The 18001-nt window shown below is 58.7% G+C and overlaps 2 protein-coding genes across 2 annotated transcripts; one reads left to right on the top strand and one right to left on the bottom strand.

Annotated features, from left to right (window-relative positions):
- The first annotated feature begins 27 nt into the window (after positions 1-27).
- On the top strand, positions 28-10785 carry DNAJB12 (DnaJ heat shock protein family (Hsp40) member B12). The gene is made up of 9 exons (XM_032191632.1): positions 28-221; positions 1053-1221; positions 1833-1978; positions 4681-4866; positions 5571-5650; positions 6407-6516; positions 8152-8324; positions 8522-8673; positions 9942-10785. The coding sequence occupies exons 1-8, from the start codon at positions 89-91 to the stop codon at positions 8641-8643; spliced, it is 1119 nt and encodes a 372-aa protein (XP_032047523.1). The 5' UTR covers positions 28-88; the 3' UTR covers positions 8644-8673; positions 9942-10785.
- Positions 10786-14122: 3337 nt separating this feature from the next.
- Positions 14123-15283, bottom strand: DDIT4 (DNA damage inducible transcript 4). The gene is made up of 2 exons (XM_032191380.1): positions 15126-15283; positions 14123-14929 (listed from the first exon to the last, which is right to left on the bottom strand). Exons 1-2 carry the CDS (start codon positions 15220-15222, stop codon positions 14436-14438), a joined length of 591 nt encoding a protein of 196 aa, XP_032047271.1. The 5' UTR covers positions 15223-15283; the 3' UTR covers positions 14123-14435.
- Positions 15284-18001: the final 2718 nt, after the last annotated feature.

Below are 18001 nucleotides of genomic sequence, written 5' to 3'. Positions count from 1 at the left end.
GGCTTGTTGCTAGGGGCGTGGCCTGTGTCTAGGGGCGTGCCCCGTCGGTGACGCCATCAGGCGGCGCCGCCCGCCGGGCCCGGGCGCCATGGAGGGGAACCGGGAGGAGGCGGAGCGCTGCGTCGGCATCGCGCTGGCGGCCGCCAGGGCCGGGCAGCCCGAGCGGGCCCGGCGCTTCCTGCTGAAGGCGCAGCGCCTCTACCCCACGCCCCGCGGCCGCGGTGAGGGAGCCGCGCCCGGCGACCGGGGGGCAGCGGGGCGGCCGGCGAGGGGGGGAGGGGGGAGGCCTGCGCGGGGACTGCGCATGCGCCGTGTCCGGGCAGCGCGGGGCGTGCTGGGAAAGCGAGTCCGGGGGCGGGGGGCGGGGGGGGCGTTGAGTTTGGCCGAGTTTCGATAATTTTACCTCACGGTCGCCTGTTTTTCCCCGAATCCCTCTAATTTTTCCCGCGTTTCTTCTAATTCTCCCTGATTTTCTTTAATTTCCCCTGGATACTTTCAATTTTCTCTGAATTTCTCGATTTTCCCTGCGTTTCTTCTAATTTTCCCTGAATTTCTTTTATTTTTCCCTAAATTTCTTTAATTTTCCTTGTGTTTCTTTTAATTTTCCCTGAATTTATCTCATTTTCCCCAAATTTCGTTTAATTTTCAAGGGTTCTCTTGTAACTCTCCCTGAAATCCTTTTAATTTTCCCTGGATGCCTTTAATTTTCCTGCAATGGCTTTAATTTTCACCAAAATTATTTTAATGTCCCCTGGGCTTCCTTTAATTGTTGCTGAATTCCTTTAATTTCCCCCCCAAACGTTTAATTTTCTCTGAGATTATTTATTTTTTTCCCAAATTTATCTAATTTATCTTATTATTTTTTTTATTTTTCCCCCAAAATCTTTAATTTTATTCCCCAAAATCTTTCATTTTCTCCCAAAAAGTCTTTAATTTTCCCCCGAAACATCCAATTTTCTCCCCCAGGAACGTTTAATTTCCCCCAAAATTACTTATTTTCCCCCGACCCCTTCCAGTTTCCCCGTTTAACTCTCGCCTCCCTCCCGCCGCAGCCCTGCTGGAGGAGCTGGACAAGGAGCAGCAGGCGGCGGGGGCCCAGCCCGACCCCAGCCCCGGCCCCAACCCCGGCCCCGGCCCCGGGGGGCGGCCGGGCAGCGGCGGGGAGGCGGCGGGGGAGGCGCCGCGGGGCTACACGCGGGACCAGGCGGACGCCGTCAGGAGGTGCGTGTGTGCTCGGGGGGCCTCGGGGCGGCCGCTCCCCCTGTCCTGCTGCTCGGGTCACGCTGAGAGCCCAGCCAAGTACCAAACCCTCGCAGGACCGCTCGCTCTGCTGGTGGAGATGCTCAGGATGCTCCTAAAGCTCCTGCTGCCGACTCCCAGGACACGTTTATCCAGCACCCTCTCCCGCTCAGCCCGTGGTAGTTTTTAAGCCTGAACTAACTGGGTCTGAAGCAGTGCAGGGGGACGCCAAAAACCCAGCGATCCTCCAGATCCTGGCCTGCCATTTGTGGTCCCTGCAGCCCCAGCTCCCTCACGCTCATGGTTTGGGGGCTGTGTTCTTCTGCCTGTGCCAGCAGTGCCCGAGGAGAGGCCCTTCCACCTTTCCTGGCCCGACCCGTTCTGTAGGAGTGTTTGTGTGCCAGCAGCACGGGCAGGCTGCGGGTGAGCACGTGAGAAAATTGGGTCACCTCTGAGGAATCCGAGATGAGTGAAGCGGAGTTCGCTGAGCGTCGGTCGAAACCGCGCCGCCTGCGAGGCTGCAGAGTCGACACATCCGAGGCAAAGCAGTTCCCGTGGCCGAAACTCACTGCCCGTGTCTTTTCTCCCGGCAGGGTAAAGCAGTGCAAAGATTACTACGAAATTCTGGGAGTCAACAGAGAAGCTTCGGACGAGGACTTGAAGAAGGCTTACCGAAAACTGGCGCTGAAGTTCCACCCCGATAAGAACCACGCGCCAGGGGCCACCGAGGCCTTTAAAGGTAACGCACCTCCCCGCCTTGTGACTTACCCACAGCCAGCAGGTGATGCTGCTGAGCTGGGCGAGCAGGGACTCCCTGAAAACAACCTGATGATTCAGGCAGAGTGAAATAAAGCTCTGGTCAGCAGAGTTGTTTCTTTCTGAGCTGGTTGTGTCACGGACAGAGCGTGACATGAGCTTGAAACAGCCCCCACAGGCGGGTTCAGGGCAAGTGCTGGGTGCTCCCCTCCTGGGGACAGCCCCAGTGGGCAGCTGTTGTGTCTGCAGCCCCTTTGTCGTACAGACACATCTCCCAGAAAGCTCCCGCACACTGAGCACAGCGGTGCTGCTGTAACCAAATCACTTGGGAGGAATATGGTTCTTGGGCAGCCAGGTAGCTTCAAACCAGTCGTTGTCCAGCAGCAATGAAGTAGGCTGCAGCATCTGTGTCTGTCTGGGAGTCGTGCCACCCTTCTGAGGCTGCGGGGAAGGTGGCTGGTTCTCCAGCACTCGTGATTTTTTTCATTTCCTGTATTTTTCATCTTCCGCATCTTGCATGAGAAGTCCCAGCAGGAGGAGTTTGGAAGCCCGCTTAGCTGAGCTTTTGCCTCGTGGTTGTGAGCGCTCAGTAATTGCCTGTGGGCCAGGAAAATCCCCTCTGCCAGAATAAATGCGGTAGAGAGCCGTGGGAACTATGAGAACTGCGTTCAGCTGTGTGAGGGGAAGTAAAGGAGCGGGCTGGTGGTTGAGGCACTGTGCTCCCCTGGAATTGCTCCACTCATGAATAAAACGAGGCCTCTTCTGATGGTAATCCCCCAAAACAGCCCCGTGGGCACTTCCCTAGGTGCCCGTACCCAAATCCAAGGCTTTTCGCCTGGGTGGCACCTGCCTGTGGGGCTCTGAGCAGCACGATGGGTGCAGTGGGGCTGGAGCAGCCCGAGATTTTTGCAGGAGCAGGGAGCAAGGCTAGCCTGCCACGAGAGCGGTGAGGGGCGAGCTCCGAGTGGGCAAATTTTGGCAGTAAAAGTCTTATGTAAGGTTTGTTCGAGCCTTTTAAGGCTTCAATCCGTGGCTGATAAGCGCCTTGCTGTTGGCAGATAGCGAGCTGACCCTCAGCTACTCTTTTTTAGTGCAGGGGCCAGGTTAGGCAGGGAGCATCTGCCTGTGCTGTGAGCCGCTGGCTGATAGTTTATCTGCCAGCCCTCGCCCGGTGGCGAAAGGCAGGTTTCCTCACCTCTAATCTCAACCAACGATGTTTGCCGAGGGCTTTGAGAAGAGTTACGTGCCGGGAGCCCTGCGTTAGGCAAGGTGCCCTTTATCCTCCAGCCTCCTCTCGTTTGCAGGGCTCGCCAAAGTCCAGCTGCTCCCTGCCAGAGGGCGAAGGGGGAAACGTGCACGGCTCTGAGGGCTTGAGTTAATTTTTTTCCAACGTTGCTGTGTTAGCTCAAGTCTTGACACTCGTCTTCCCAGTGACAGCTGATAAAACATCAGGTCTGGGCCCGGGACCTTGTCCCAGGCGGCTGCAGTTGTGTTGAACCTCGTTTGCATCACTGCCTTCGGCTGACGTTGGGCAAAGAGCTGAACCGAGCCGCTTGGAGCTGAAATCCTGACTGGGAATGAGGTGTTCCTGTGGAGCTTGGTCAGCAGAAGGCTAGACGATGAACAAGATCCCAAATTGCCCCATTTTTATTGCTTAATCACACGGTGTGAAAGGACAGCCTGGTGTGCTGGAGCCAGTCCTTGCGGTCTAGCTTCCTGCCCGGCTCGTAGAAACGTTTGCTGTGCGTGCACTAATTATAACCGAGGCTCAGAGCGAGCGTACTGACACGACATCCTCCGCTCTCCAAATCTCTAGTCCAAGAAGAAACCAAACACCTCGGTCTCACTGCCGGGAAAGTGTTGAATCTTGGAGTTAATCTCCTGCAAAGGGCACGGGTCCCCCTTTCCTGCCCTTAACGCAGCAGTCAGCCCCAGTCCTGTGAGCTCCTCACGTCCTTGCGACACGGGGAGGGGAAGGGACGTGCTCGGCAGTCACCTACAGAGGCTCCCGGGTGGGTCGGTGCCGAGGGGAAGGGGTGAGCTGGGATGTGCAGGGAGAGGAGCCCAGAAACAGGCGGGTGCCAGCGGGCTGCCTGCTTGGAAACCTTCCTGTGGAACCTGGAAGATCTGAAGTTCACAGCTTTCAGCCCACATCTCCTCACCAGCTTTTGCTTGGGATCTTAAAGTCTCTGTCAGTGAGGCACCCTGTACTTAAATTCTTCGTAGTTCTGGTTTCAGGCTACAGCATCAAGTGCACTTAATGCTACTTTTGAATAAGATTTATTGTCGGAAATCGTGCTCTGCTGTGCTCATGGCTGAATGGTTTGGAATCAGCTGTTCAAAAGAAGGAACGGGTTTAATGAAACAAAATGCATCGCAGCTCTGCTGCCAGCATTTGTGCAGCACCGGGTAGTTTCATTCACCTGAGGGGGTTTCTCTAGGAAGGCGCACAGAACCCACAGCAGCCACACCACAGCTTGGTTATTCGGGCTGATTTCAGGCCGAGTCTCTCGGTGTGGTTTCCTTCTGCCGAAGCAGCGTGCCAGGCAGGAGAGCTGTGCCGCCAAAGGCTGCTTGAGAACCTGACGTGGGTGCTGAGGGAGGCGAGCCGGGCCTGCTCACAGGGCTCAGCGCAGCATCTGGGGCTGCAAGAAGCTAATTGCCTCCTAATTGTCCGTATTTCAGCCATTGGCAACGCCTACGCGGTGTTGAGCAACCCGGAGAAGAGGAAGCAATACGACCAGTACGGGGACGAGAAGCTCAACCCCGCTCGGCACGGACACAGTCACGCAGACTTCCACCGCGGCTTCGAGGCGGACATCTCCCCCGAGGACCTCTTCAACATGTTCTTCGGGGGTGGATTCCCCTCCAGTAAGCGCGTTAAACCTCGCTGTCCCGAGAGGGCCCCGGCCCTTCTGACAGTCACGGTGCTGTAGGGTTTATTGGCAGGGCGAGGAGTGGTAGCAGAGCAGCTCCTCTCCACAGCTGAGGTCGGTCAGAGCTCTCCCTCACAACTGACCCAAGCACCTAGGGTTTTCTAAGTCGTCCAGGTGGGAGCTTGGAGAACTCGGGGCCCAGCAGGTAATTCCAGCAGAGCTGGACTTCTTCCCCAGCTCAGCAGTCTGTCTGCACGCTGGAGACGTTCACTGTTACTGGGTTGGATTGAACGTTAGAACAAAAACGATGCACAGGCATCACGCGACCTTTCGCAGCGTTCCTGTCCTGCCTGTCAGGAAGGCAGGGCTACTCCAGGAAAACCAGCGAGTTGCCATTCTTGCTCAGTCTTTTTTTTTCCTTTCCTCGCTGTCCCTTGAGAATCCAGGAGCAGTTTTGCAGCTGGTCTCCCTCTTCAGCTGTAGTTTTGCCATCTAAAACGAGGAAAAGCTGCTTTTAAGGTGGAAAAACTACCAAAATTATTTATTTTTCTTTTTCCGATTGGTGTTAATCAAAAGATAAACTCCTTTGTGTGAATGCTTCCATCAGTCTCCTGGGGAGCGCCGTAGCTGCTGCAGCCACCTCTGGTGAGCTGTTTGGGACATGCTGACCCCTTTGTATCCTTCTCCTTTTGCCCGCAGGTAACGTCCACGTGTACAGCAACGGCAGGATGCGATACACCTACCACCAGAGGCAGGACAGGCGAGAGCACCAGGGGGATGTAAGTGGAGAGAGAGCACGCAGGGGGCCGGGAGCCTGAATGTTTTTTCCAGCGAGCTGGCGGGGCTGCTTTGTGCACCAGCCCTGCTTGTTGGCACCTCCCCGTACAGAAAGCTGCGGTGGTGGGAAGTTAGCTGCCTGCAGAATTTCCACTCTAATTTACTGCGGGCGGCTCTCCCAGGACTCTCTTCCAGCAGGGTGAACACTGGTGTGCCTTGAATCTGTGCCACCTCGATGTGAGCTGGCAGCAGTGCACCATACTTGTTTTTAGCAGAGGATAAACATTCCCTCTCTCAATTCATTCTCTGATTTTAAAAGGCAGATCCAGCTTTCAGATGATACAGATACACGTGACTCCTCCCAGCACGTACCCCTTCTCCCTTTCATCTCACCATGCGAGATGGGGTGTTTCTAGTCTGTGATGTGTAATTAACCAAGGAAAAAGCTTCATGGCCTGAGCTGTTTTGGGGTTTTCCCTCACAGAATCTGCATATGTCTCCAAGCCCTCTGATCTGGAGAAATGAAACTGTGGGACTTAACGTAACCCTGCTCCTTTAATAGCCAGTAAAATGCTTGAAAAGGAAAAGAAAGAAAGAAAGAAAAACGGGGAACTCCCCGAGTAGTTCTTCTCGAGGTTAAAGGGGGAAGCGTGCTCCAGGGGAATTAAGGCTGCGTTAGGGCTGGGAGGGAGGGAAAGCGATGCTCTGGGGTCTGGGCCTCCAGGATGGTGCTCCACTGTGCGTTTCTGTCCCCGCAGGGTGGCCTGGGGCTGTTTGTCCAGCTGATGCCCATCCTCATCCTGATCATCGTGTCTGCGCTCAGCCAGATGATGGTCTCCAGCCCTCCCTACAGCCTGAGCCAGAGGCCGTTAGTACCCCTTGCTCTGAGCCTATCCCCGCGGGGTGGGTGCCGGGGAGCTGGGCGCTCTGCTTCTCCTGCTGTTTCTTTGCTTTATCTCCTCCTGTTCCTGCTCCCTGCTGTCTCACAGCTCAGGGAAGGCCGAATTGTTTCCAGGCAGATCTTGGGGTGGAAGGGGCTGTCAGAGAGTGCTCTGATGGACTGGGGCTCTGACGGGGAACCTCTGCAGCCTGCAGCTAGGTGGGAAGGGGACGGAGTGAAGGCCTTGGGGGAGCTGTAGCCCAATGGGGCTGAGATGTAGAGTTAAATCAGGGTGTGAAAAATGAAAGTCAGATCTGTTCGCCCCAACATGTAACTAAATGCTCCAAAACACAGCTCGGCTTTCGGGTTCGAGGTGAGGGCTCTGGCGTTAGCACTTAGAGCCAGGAGACGGAGCAAACTGGGGCGAGGCGCAGCTCAGGGTTGCCCTGAGAGGCTAAGGAGTGTTGGGATGTCACTTCTGTGGCTGAGGGCCACGAAACCAGGCACGTGTCTCTCTGCTTGTGAGTTTGAGGCTGGCGAGGAGGCGCTCTGTGAGGCGAGAGGGCGCTGGGCGCAGGGCAGCTCTGAGGCAGGCAGGGATTTGCTCCCAGCCTTGTCAGCTGGAACATCGCCCCCGCGCCTGATTTCCCACTTTGGCTTTGGACAAGAGGAGCAAACGAGCTGCCCCAGCCCCTCGGCTGTGTTTTTGGGGTGAGGCTGAAGGAGCTGGAGCAGCAGCGTGCTGTGCCAGCAGGCGGTGCTGCACTCTCGCTCAGGCAAAGGAAAAAAAAAAATGCTGAGCTCAGCTGCTCCTTGGCAGGAAATGAGCTCGCTGCGCCCAACCCAGCGTGCCGTGCCGCAGGCAAGCTGCTGAACCTGGCGAGGTTTTATTGGCACGGGGAGGTTTTGGTGCCCCTTGCTTACAGGAGGCTGCTGCTGAGAATGGCAGAGTCGTAAAGAAACACGTGTCACGCGGTTCCCTTTGTAAACCTCTTCCAAAAATAAGGTTCCTGCTGGCAGACCCGCCTAGGTCAGTGCCTCATCGAATCTGCCTGCCCGAGCTGCACGCCTGCCTGTGGGTAGCAGGCTGCTGGTTTCTTCTGCCTCTGTTTTCTCGCTGCTGGAGCACCCTGCTGGAGCGTGCAGGGGTGTGTGACTCGCTCCTGCACACCCTGCTCGCAGGCTGAAGGGCGAGCCGGATGAGTCGCTGTTTATACCTGGCTCGGGAGGCAGGCTGGTGTTTGATGCAGCAGCCAGCTGGTATTTTTTATGGGAGACTTCGGGCACGGATCCAGCTGGAGCCGTGCCCGATGAATCCAGTGTTTGGGCACAGGTCCTGTGCTGCGGCTTGCGAGCACGCCCCGGTGAGTGTCTCTAGGTTTGCCGGAGCGCTGGGGAGAAAATAAGAACAAGGTTTTGTCTGAAATGCAAATCCGAGGGGGCAGGGGTAGGGTACGGCTTCTTTTCCACCAGAAAGGCTTCTCCTCTCCCGAGCTGTGAGGCGCTGGGGGCGGAGGAGCGTGGGGGCGATGCGTGTGGTCAGCGATCCTTGGCGAGGAGCCGCGGGGCTCTGGCCGTGCCCTTCAGGTGTCTGACGCTGCTCTGCCTTCTCTCCGGAGCCAGGTCCGTGGGTCACGTACACAGGAGGGTGACGGAGCACCTGAAAGTCGTCTACTACGTGGCTGAGAACTTCGCCGAGGAGTACACGGGCACCAACCTGAAGAACGTGGAGAGGAGCGTGGAGGACGACTACATCGCCAACCTGCGGAACAACTGCTGGAAGGAGAAGCAGCAGAGTGAGTAGCGTGGGCTCGGGGGCAGAGGGGTTTGGCTGCTGCAGAAAAACCCAGCCGAGCTGCGCTGAGGTTGCATTTCAACACCATGTAGGCACGCTTTGCAGCCTGCCGAGCGGCGAGCCTCGTGCTCGCTGGGACTTGGCCAAGTCCTGCTGAGGGGGCTCCGTGCTCCTAACGCCGCGCTTCTCCCGTTGCAGAGGAAGGCCTGCTGTACCGGGCGCGCTACTTCGGGGACTCGGAGCTGTACCAGCGGGCGCAGAAGATGGGCACCCCCAGCTGCAGCAGACTGTCAGACGTACAGGCCTCTCTGCACGGATAGCCGCCGCCGGCCCGCTCGGCGGAGCTCTAAGTACGAGCCGGTGGCGCTCCAGCAGTGCTCTTAATACTGAAATCTCTGAGGCACAAGGCTTCCCGAGTCTCCTCTGGACGCGCGCACGTAGCGGGGGGGAAGCAGCCCCCCTCTGCCAAGCCTGTGCTCCCGGCCGGGGAGATTGATGCTGTTTAGTTTGCATGGCAGCGCCCCGGCTCTCTCCAAGCTCGCTGTTTTTGCTGGCGGTGGTTCTCGAGGAACAAAGCGAAGCCCCGGGCGTGCTGGCGACTCGGCCGAGCTCCTGTCAACTGCACGCCTGGGCTGGCTCAAGATTTTTTTTTTTTTTTTAATCCTTATCTCGCCACGCCTTTCCCAGCCGTGGCAGCCAGCCACCGCCTCTGAATGAACCCTTTTTGTTGCTTTATTGTCTGTTTCATTGAAAAAGTCGTCACCTGTGGCACTAAAGAAGCGTGGTGACGGGGAACGGGCTCGCAGAAAACATGTTCCTTGACCCCTCTGCCTTCTCCTGACTCTGGAGGAGAACAAAGCAGGGCGTTGGAGTTCACGGCGGGTTGTGGGAGCAGCTTTGTGTGTCCACGGGGAAAAAAAGGGGCTGAGGTGGAGGACGGGTGGGTCGGGGAGCTGGGGGTAGGGCGAGCCGGATAGCGCAGGTGAGGGCGGGAGTGCTGGGCCACGGGGGAGCTGATGAAAGCCAGGAGCACCTGGGCAGAGCCTGGAGTGCTTTTTCTGCCCGATGATTGAGGCTGATTTCACCTACCAGACGCTCTGAGGGTGGCCCCATCTAGCCACAAAGCCTTTTGAAAGCAGTTTCTGTACAAAATTAGTTGAAGGGGAAGCTTCAAGCACCAAGTTTTAGTCGTATGGACACTACTGAGCCTTGCAAGGACTTCCTGGGGGTGCTGGGCATCCAGCTAGCTGGCTCCCAGACACGAGTAAAGAGGTTCAGCAGTGGAGCTGCTCTTTGTTTTCACCCTCCTTGCCTCACGGAGCATGTCTGAAAGCCTGAAGGCCCTCAAAGCAACTCCTCGGGGTCGCGTTCGGCCCTTTTTGCCTGCACCCCGTTCTTGGAACCGCTCTTTTCTCGCTTCTCCCACTCCTCTTCTCACAACCGCGCCTCCTCTCTCACGCCAGCCCGCTGCTGCCCCCCTGCCTCCCTTCCAGGGGAGGAACTTGGAGGAATTGGGACCCGCGGCCTGAGCAGAGCCTCCCGAAATGCGGGGCCGGGTGGGGTGGCGGCGCGCCGTGCTGCCCCCCGGCACTCACACCCTTACCGCTTTCGTCCCCAGACTGGACACGCCTGAAGACTCTCGGCGAAGCGCACTGAGCCCGGGTGGCGGACTTTGTGTTTAAGGAATCAAACCCGATATTAAAATGGAATCGGAGAATTAGCAACGCACAACTGCCCTCTTTCTTCTCTCTGCCCATCTCCGCCGTCACGACGTCTCAGGCAGCAATTAGGACAGGAAGCAGCTGCCCGTCCTCCTCCTCCTCCCCGTCCAGCACCACCGGCCTGGCTGCTCCCAGGGTCCCACAACCGTCGGGACAAGCGCGTGGCCTGGAAGGTGAGAGAGCCAAAAAAGCAAAGCCACGGAGCAAAAGGAGACCCTGGTGACTGCGCTGGAGAGAGAAATCGGACAATTTGGTGATGAAACTTTCAACAAAAAAGAAATATAATCTATTTAGAATTAATTTATAGCTGTATATACGGTGTACTTTTAAACTATGCAGGGGTTGGGTGATTAAATTATTTTGTTCTCTGCCCAGCTTGGCCAACAGGGAAGCGGGCAGTGCCTCCTCCCGGGCGTCCCCCTCTGCCTGGCACACGGAGCTGAAATCACTTTGCGGTTACTGCACTTGGCTTTCTCGAGGACAGCGGCGCTCCGTGGCTGGGGATGCCGATGCCTGCCCTCTGGGCTGTAATAAAAGCATTTCCAAATCTGCAGGGGGCGAGAAGCAATTCCTGAAACTGCCCGGATTTGCACTTTGGGTTCGCAACGTTGGCAGAAGCTTCTGCAGGTCAACTGGAGCCGCATTCAGCGGAGGAAAGGATTGTCCTGGGTGGTTTTAGTTCATCTGTTGTTCGCCTGATGTCTGTGTGTAACCCTTTTTTTTTTTTTTTTTTTTTTTTTTTTTTTTACCATTCTGCTTTTAATTTTGCCTCGTAATCAGTGTGCAGCTTTCTGCCTGTAAGCAGGGCTTTCCACGAGCTGTGTCCCTTTGTGAATTACTTTGTCCCGCAGCCCTCGCCCAGCAGCTCTCCTGTTTGCAGCGTGGCCGTGGCGCGCTGCCGCCTGCGTTTCTTCGGGGAGACCTGCGAAATGCTGCTGGTGGTACAAAACGGAGCCCTGCATCGCCTCTGCCGAAGGAAACGTTGCTGGGGGAAGGTCGGCAGCTGCTCCCCGTCCCCTCGGCTTCGCTGGCTTGGTCAGGCAGGACCTGGATGGGAGCGTGAGCCGTCTGAGAAGTGAACGTGGGATAAACTGGATCCCTTTTTGTCCCCGACAGTTAGTTTTTGCCTAAAGGCTTTGCCTGTGAGAGCCATCCCCCGGCACCCTGCGGTGGGTGCGAGGGCTGGGAGCTCAAGCAGCGAGGTGGGCTCCTTTCTTCGGCGTTAGAAGCCCGCGTGCTCCGTCTTTGGCTCTTTGTTCTGCAAAGCATCAGCCCTCCCGCTAACTAAGCCTTATGCCACAGCCACCACAGCATGGACTTGATTTTAGAAGTTTTCTTTTTCCTCCTTTTGTTTTGTTTTGTGTTTTTTTTTTTTTTTTTTTTTGTAATGGTACCTCCGTCTGTGGAAGGCACGGGGTGGAAGCACGGCGTGTTGAAATAGGCACAGCCACACGCAGCTCGTGGGGGTGAGGGGGGTACAAGAAAAATCGCGTGTGCAAGAGGTGCTGAAAGTCCTGCGGAACGGCATCCCTCGCCCAGGGCCTGCCCGCACAAACCTTGGGATGCTTCGAGTAGATTCCCGTGGATAACGCGAGCGGGAAAGCGCAGATCCTAACGGGTGCTCCTGGAAGCTGCATTTCTTGATTTAGAGTTAATTATCAAATTGTACATCTATAAATAAATGTTTATATCGTGAAAGGCTGCGGCTGTGCTGCTGTCGTGCAGATCCCTGGGCGGCAGTGGAAGTGGCTTGGTAGGAAACGAGGCCGGAGCAGAGGTGCTGTCCCCAGGAGCAGGGGGGCGGTGGCGTCCAGCAAACTGCTCGCAAAGCAGGGAACTCCCCGGTTATTGCCTGGGTTTTATTTCATTTTTTGACTACAGCGAGGCAGAACCGCCAAGCCCCAGCGCCTGAGGAGCACTGGGAGCTTCGTGCGAGAGGGAGAGGGGGCGAAGATGCTGGGAAGAAGATGGAGAGAAGGGAGAGGTCGGGAGGGGTACGGAGAGAGGGGAAGGCCGAAACACGGCCGCGGCCCCGATCCTGGCGGGAAGGGCAGCCTCGAGCTCTGTTTTGCCTCCCGGGGCTGCCTGGGTTGTATTTTTCTTTCCATAATTGTGCTTGGGAAGAGACTTGAGTCAACAGGAGCCTCCCTGAGCTGGCACACGTTCGTCCCCCGTGTGCAGACCGCAGTGAGCAAAGGAAGGGAAATCTCACCGAGGCTGACCAGAAAACGGCATTTTTCACCCCAGCCCCGTGCCTTCAGCTGCTCCTTTTCCTCCATCCGAGCCTGAGCTGGTTTTTGGGGGGTGCATCATTTTCCTCCCAGCGTAATCCTCTTCCTCCAGGCTTCTGCAGTGGGGAAAGCGGTCTTTTAGGCTTCTAAAATGTTGGGAAAAGCAGATGCAAGCCCAAAAGCTTGGCCCAAGCCCCTGCTCTGAGGCACATAGAGAAAAAAAATAAAATAAAATAAAAGCCCAGCATCACCCTGAATCCTCCTGCAGGAGCAAACTGATGCTATTTAGGATGGGATTATTGCTAATGGCTGCTAGCAGCTCGCTAACAGCCGATTCTGTGCGAGCAATTAAATTAATAACTTAATATCCCAATTTGTAGCCTCTCCCGGGTGGGTTGGAAGCCAGACCTGGCTGCCAGGCGCTGTGCACGCACCGCTCTCCCTCCCAAATTTCAGCTCCTGCGGCTGACAGGGTCAGCCCCGGGGCTGTGCTGAGAGCGGGGAGGGGGGAGATTGAATGGGGGCAGGCAAATTTCACGCCTTCTCCCCGATTTTCACCAAATTCCGAGGTCTCTGTTGCTGAAGACCTGCGGGTGCTGCACCACAAGCAGCCCCGCCATGTCCTCACAGGCCCCCAACCGCCCCGTCCCCTAAAAAAAGCCCCGCCGGGGCCTTCTGGCACTTTCCAGGGAGCCTCTCGCTGCCCGCCCGCCCCGGGGCTCACGGAAAGGGCACCTCGCTATAAATAGGGGCTGCAAACGGCTGGGCTGCGGGGCTGGAGCTGCGCCGGGGATGTTTGGGGTGGCCGCGGGGCGCTCAGGGGACACCCAGCACAGGCAGGTTTGGGTTCGTCAGGATTTTTTTTGGGTGTTCTGCGAAGCTCTGGCTCGTTCCCTGTAAAAGCAGCTCTGAGAGGTGACACCGCGACAGCGCCGGGGGGCTGGCAGGGCGCGGGGTGAGCCCCTGCTGGCGCGCGCGGTGTAAAAATAGGTGGAAAAAGCTAAAGATAGCAGCCAGAGCTGCCGCTGGCACCGCGGCCGGGGCCATGCCTGCTCTGTCCCGTGACAGCGGGGCCAAGAACTGCCAGTTCTGCAGCGCCTCGGCCGCTCCAGCTGGGGTTTTGCGAGCCAGGGCACCTGCCAAAGGGATTTTGGGCCGGTGCCACGGCCTCCCTGACCCCAAAAACGGGGCTGCCCTCGCGTGGGGACGGGGAGGAGCGAGCCCAGCTCAGCAGCCCTTGGAAGTGCCCGAATTTTGGGACCTGGAGGGGGAAGATGCACTCAGCAGCGTGGCTGCGAGGAGGCTCAGGAGTGTCTGAGGGAAGCGCTGCCCGCGCAGAGCAGGGCAGGGCTCACAACCCCCCCCCCACCTCCCTCCCACCACACCCCTTTTCCCAGACGCTCCCGGTTTTGTCCCAAATTCCCCCCCAGCCGCTTCCTGGTGGCTGCGGGTGACGGGGCGCTGCCACCCCGGCCTGACTCAGCCCTGCCTGAGTCACGGCCCCGTGCCCCGGGCCGCTGCCCCTTCCTGCAGTGGGAACCCGCCGGGATTCCCACGGCTGCGGGGCACGAGGGGGGTCGGGGTCACGGGGGAGGCGGTTGCATCATCCCCCACAGCCCAGGGAAGACAGGGAGGCGGCGGGTTATCAGTTGGACCAGTTTTATTAGAAAAGTAAAAAAGAACACAATTGCATAGGAAGTCTTGCACTTGAACATCAAGTGTACGAGTGTCAACTGTAACCAACAGAGCGCACGCACGGCACAGGGTGCACTGGTGAGGGGTCCTGCCCTCCGCCCCCACAGCCCCCCGCACGCCCCTCTGCCCCCACACGCGTGCCCATCCCCCAGAGACCCCATTGATTACAATCGCTGTTACAAAACACACACACAAAGAAGTAACCGGGAGGGGACCGCCTGCCCCCGCAGCAGCCCCGCTGCCGAGCCCAGGAGCGCAGTCACCGCCACCAGCCTACAACCACGGAAGTGAGGCGAGCACCGAACGGCCCCGCGCCCGCCTGGCAGGGCCCCCGCCTGCCCCGGCTCCGTCCACCTACGCCCTACTCCAGCCTAACCTAAACTACTGCGGCCGCAGGGAGATGCCGCGCTCCAGCCAGCTCAGCGAGCATCAGCCTCTGAAACACTTGGGTGAGCCGGGTCCCCTTCAGCACTCCTCGACCAGCAGCTGCTCGGAGCTGTACAGCTTCTTCTTGATGACCCTGAAGCCCGTGCTCAGCTTCAAGGCCTGGCTGAAGCCCGGGGTGAAGGCCGGCCCCGAGGCGAAGAGTCCCTGGATCTTGGGCCAGAGGCGCGAGTCCAGGCGCAGCACCAGGGTGAGCTGGAAGGTGGGCACCACGGCGGGGTCCACGGCGATGTGCCCCACATCGTGGCAGGCCTTGCCGTGCTCCACGCAGAGGTCGAGGAGGGCCCCGCGCAGCCCGCAGGGCTCGCTGCAGGCCAGGCGCAGCAGCTCCGTCCTCACCTGCGCCACGAGCTGGGCCGGCATCAGCAGGCGCGAGCAGCGCCGGGCGCCCAGCGGCGCCTTGCCCAGGGTGGCCTGCACCAGCTCCAGCAGCTCGGCGCACAGCACCTCGTCCTCGGGGTCGTGCAGCAGCAGGTCCAGGTCCGGCAGCGAGGCCTGGTCAGCCGAGTCAGGCTCTGTGGAGGACAACGGGTCAGCACCGGGCAGGCACAGGGGCTCCCCGCCGCAATGGGGGCTGAGGGGCGGCGTGCTGCTGCCCCTCTCCCCTCCCCCCACAGCGACCCCCTCAGGGCCTGTCCCCTCAGCGGGCCCCCGCCGCCTCAGCGGGCCCCAGCGCCTCAGGGCCCCCCCCCGCCGGCTCCCGCCGCTCACCTCCCTCCGAGCCGGAGGCGCTGCCCAGCGACTCGCAGTCGGAGCTCTCCATGCGGGCCCTGTCGCCGCCCGCCAGCCGCTCCCACAGCCCGGCCATGACGAGGGCTTTGGCAGCGCCGCCGCCACCGCTGCCGCGCGCGCAACCCTCCGCCTCCTCCCTCCCGCCGCACCGCTCTGAGGGGACAACCGCCGCCGCCGCCGCTTATATAGACGCGGCGCGGCAGGCCACGCCCCCCGGCCGGCCTCCTCCGCCAATGGCAGCGCGGGGCACGTCCGCGGCGTCTCTCCTGCCCGGTGACAGCGGGCACGCGCCGCCCCCCTCCCCCCTCCCCCACCCTCCCGGCCCCTCGCCTCAGGGCCCGGCCGGCCGCGGGCGCTGGGTCCCGCCGGGCGCCGGGTCCCGAAATTTGCCCAAAACTCCTCGTTTTGGCAAAAAAACCGCCCGTCCTCGCCTTCCCAACCTCGGCAGAGCTCCGTCCCGTGCCGGCGGACCGGGTGCTGGCTCAGGGCTGGTGCCCCCGAGGCGAGAGGCTGCCGTTTTGTGGCGCCGGCTTGTCGCAGCTAAAAACCCTCCAAAATGTCCTGAAAAAAGTTTTTTTTTTTTTACCACAAATCGTGGTGGTGTTTCCTCAGCAGTAGGGGCAAACACCCCCCGACTCCGTGTCCCCAGGGATTTGGGTGCTGTTCGTTCGCACCCCTCCACCACCAGCCCCGGGAACAGCCCCGCTAAAAAAGGGCTAAAAAGGGGCAAAAATGAGGTGGTTCCTGCCCCAGCTGACAAAAACAGGCAGTGGTGTTTGTGCAGTGCTGTGCTGTATGGCAAAATGGGCTTGGATGAGCCTGGAGACGCTGAGGGAAGCTGGGTTTTAACAAAATTCACCTCACGGTTTCCCCCTCTGAGGACTGAGGAGTCCCAAGCCGCCCGTCCAATAGACTGGGAACAAAATGGGGTCAAAACAGGGGAAAACGGCAAAGGAGTGGAAAAACAAAAGCATAACAAGGACCACATCTTGCTAAAAATAAGCTTAGGTTCAAACACAGCCCCCCCAGCTGAGCGTAAATACTTTTCTTTCTTTGGCAGAACACCCCCCTGGTTTCTCTGCGACCCCCCTGCAGCGGAGCCCCAAAAGCGGTGGTTTTGGGCCCAAAATCAGTGCATGGCGGCGCCTGCCCGCCCTGTTCCTGCGCACGTAGCGGGGAGCGAGCCTGGCCAGGAGGCTCCCGCGGGACGGGCTGTGCCGGAGCTTGTCCCGGACAGGCTGTTCCCGGGGAGCTGGGCTCCATCACGCCACAGCTCCACAAGGCGCTGTGCCGCGGGGGCCAGCCGGGGGGGAAGCCGTGCAAGGGGCTCGGCGAGTGCCTCGGCGCACGTCCACGGGGCGTGGGGCTGGGATCCTGCCCCCACGTGGGGCTGCAGACACCCCCAGCCCCCAAAAGTTGGGTTCAGGGAGATTTCGGCTTTATCTCTGCATGCTAAATGGCGCGGGGTGTGTGGGGAAAGGGCTGCGAGTGCCAAAAAGCTCCTTGGGGAGATGGCAGTGAAGCAGGGGGGTGTGGAGAGGGGGGCACGGCGCATCCCCTCTGTCCACGGGCACCCCAAAATGTGCCCCACGGGGCCTGCTGGCACCCCACGGCGCTGGGTTCGGGCCCGGTGCATGCCTTGGCCCTGGTGAAGGAGGCGGGCGCGGGGCCGTGCCGGTACATGGCGTTCTGCCGCCGGCACCCACAGGAAAACCAGCGAGCAGCCCTGAACGAGGCTCTTTGTTCGTGGTTTCTTGTTTTTTTTTTTTTTTTTCCTTTCCACTCCCCTCCCCGCCTCAACTTTTTGCTCCCTTCCCCCTCCGCTCCCAGCTGCGGCCAAGCCTCAAAATCTTTTCAGCCCCCCTCCAAGCTGCGGGCACGGTGCTACCAAACCCCCAGGAGAGGTCTGGCCGTCCCCAAGGCTGCCCCACAGCTGCGCGAAGCAGAAACGGGGCTCTCCAGGAGTTTCCCAACCCGTGTTTGGAGCAGAGGGAGCTCTGCAGCCAGCCCTCCGGTTCTCCTTACATAAAGTGTTTACCGAGCGGGAGGAGGGACGGCCCCACAACATGTTTTTGCCTTGGTCATACTGTACACGATGAACTTTTCACTTCCTCTCAATAGCTCTCTCACACACACACACACACACACACACACACACACACAGCTATTTTGGTGCTGCACACACACAAACAAGCCATGTACGGCGGGGAGCAGGGCTTGTTCCTTGGGTTTGCTCGTTCCAGCCCCCGCAAACACCAAGGAACAGCTGAAAAACATGGGGAGGGAGCGGGGAAAGGGGCTGTGCGGGGCTCGGGGGGGGGGGAAATCTCAGCCCTAGGGGGCTTGGGACCCTTTGTCAGGCACTGAACTAGGGAGATTTGGCTACCTGAGCGCTGCAACTTCAGCACTCGGTGCGGAGCCTGCTGCAGGCACCGATGCCCTGACACCCCCGCAGCTGCAGGGGTGGAAAAGTTTAATTTCATGCAAGAAAAACCCAAAGTTTTATGTTTTTTTTTTTTTTTTTTTCTTTTTCCGTTTCCAGCTGAGCTGCTCGCAGCACGTAGGGCAGGCGAGGCTCAGCCCCAGCGGGTGTCGCAGCCCGGCCATATGGGGGGGCTTGGGCCAAGGTGGGGTCGGGAGGCTGGGGGGATGAAAACTTGGTTTGGAACAACCAAACTGAGAAGTAAAAAGCCTCTCAGTTACAATCCAGATGTGGCTGGGCTGAAATCGCCGAGTTAAAAGAAAAAAAGCATCTGGTAAGTAAGATAATGAACATGGAAAAATTAGGCAGCTGGATGAGATCCTATCCCCCTGCTGGCGGATACATGGCAAGGAACAGGCTGAAATGGTTACGC

Source organism: Aythya fuligula, chromosome 7 (genome assembly GCF_009819795.1).
Source record: "Aythya fuligula isolate bAytFul2 chromosome 7, bAytFul2.pri, whole genome shotgun sequence".
Lineage (NCBI taxonomy): Eukaryota > Metazoa > Chordata > Aves > Anseriformes > Anatidae > Aythya > Aythya fuligula.
This window is presented reverse-complemented; position numbering and strand designations above follow the sequence as displayed.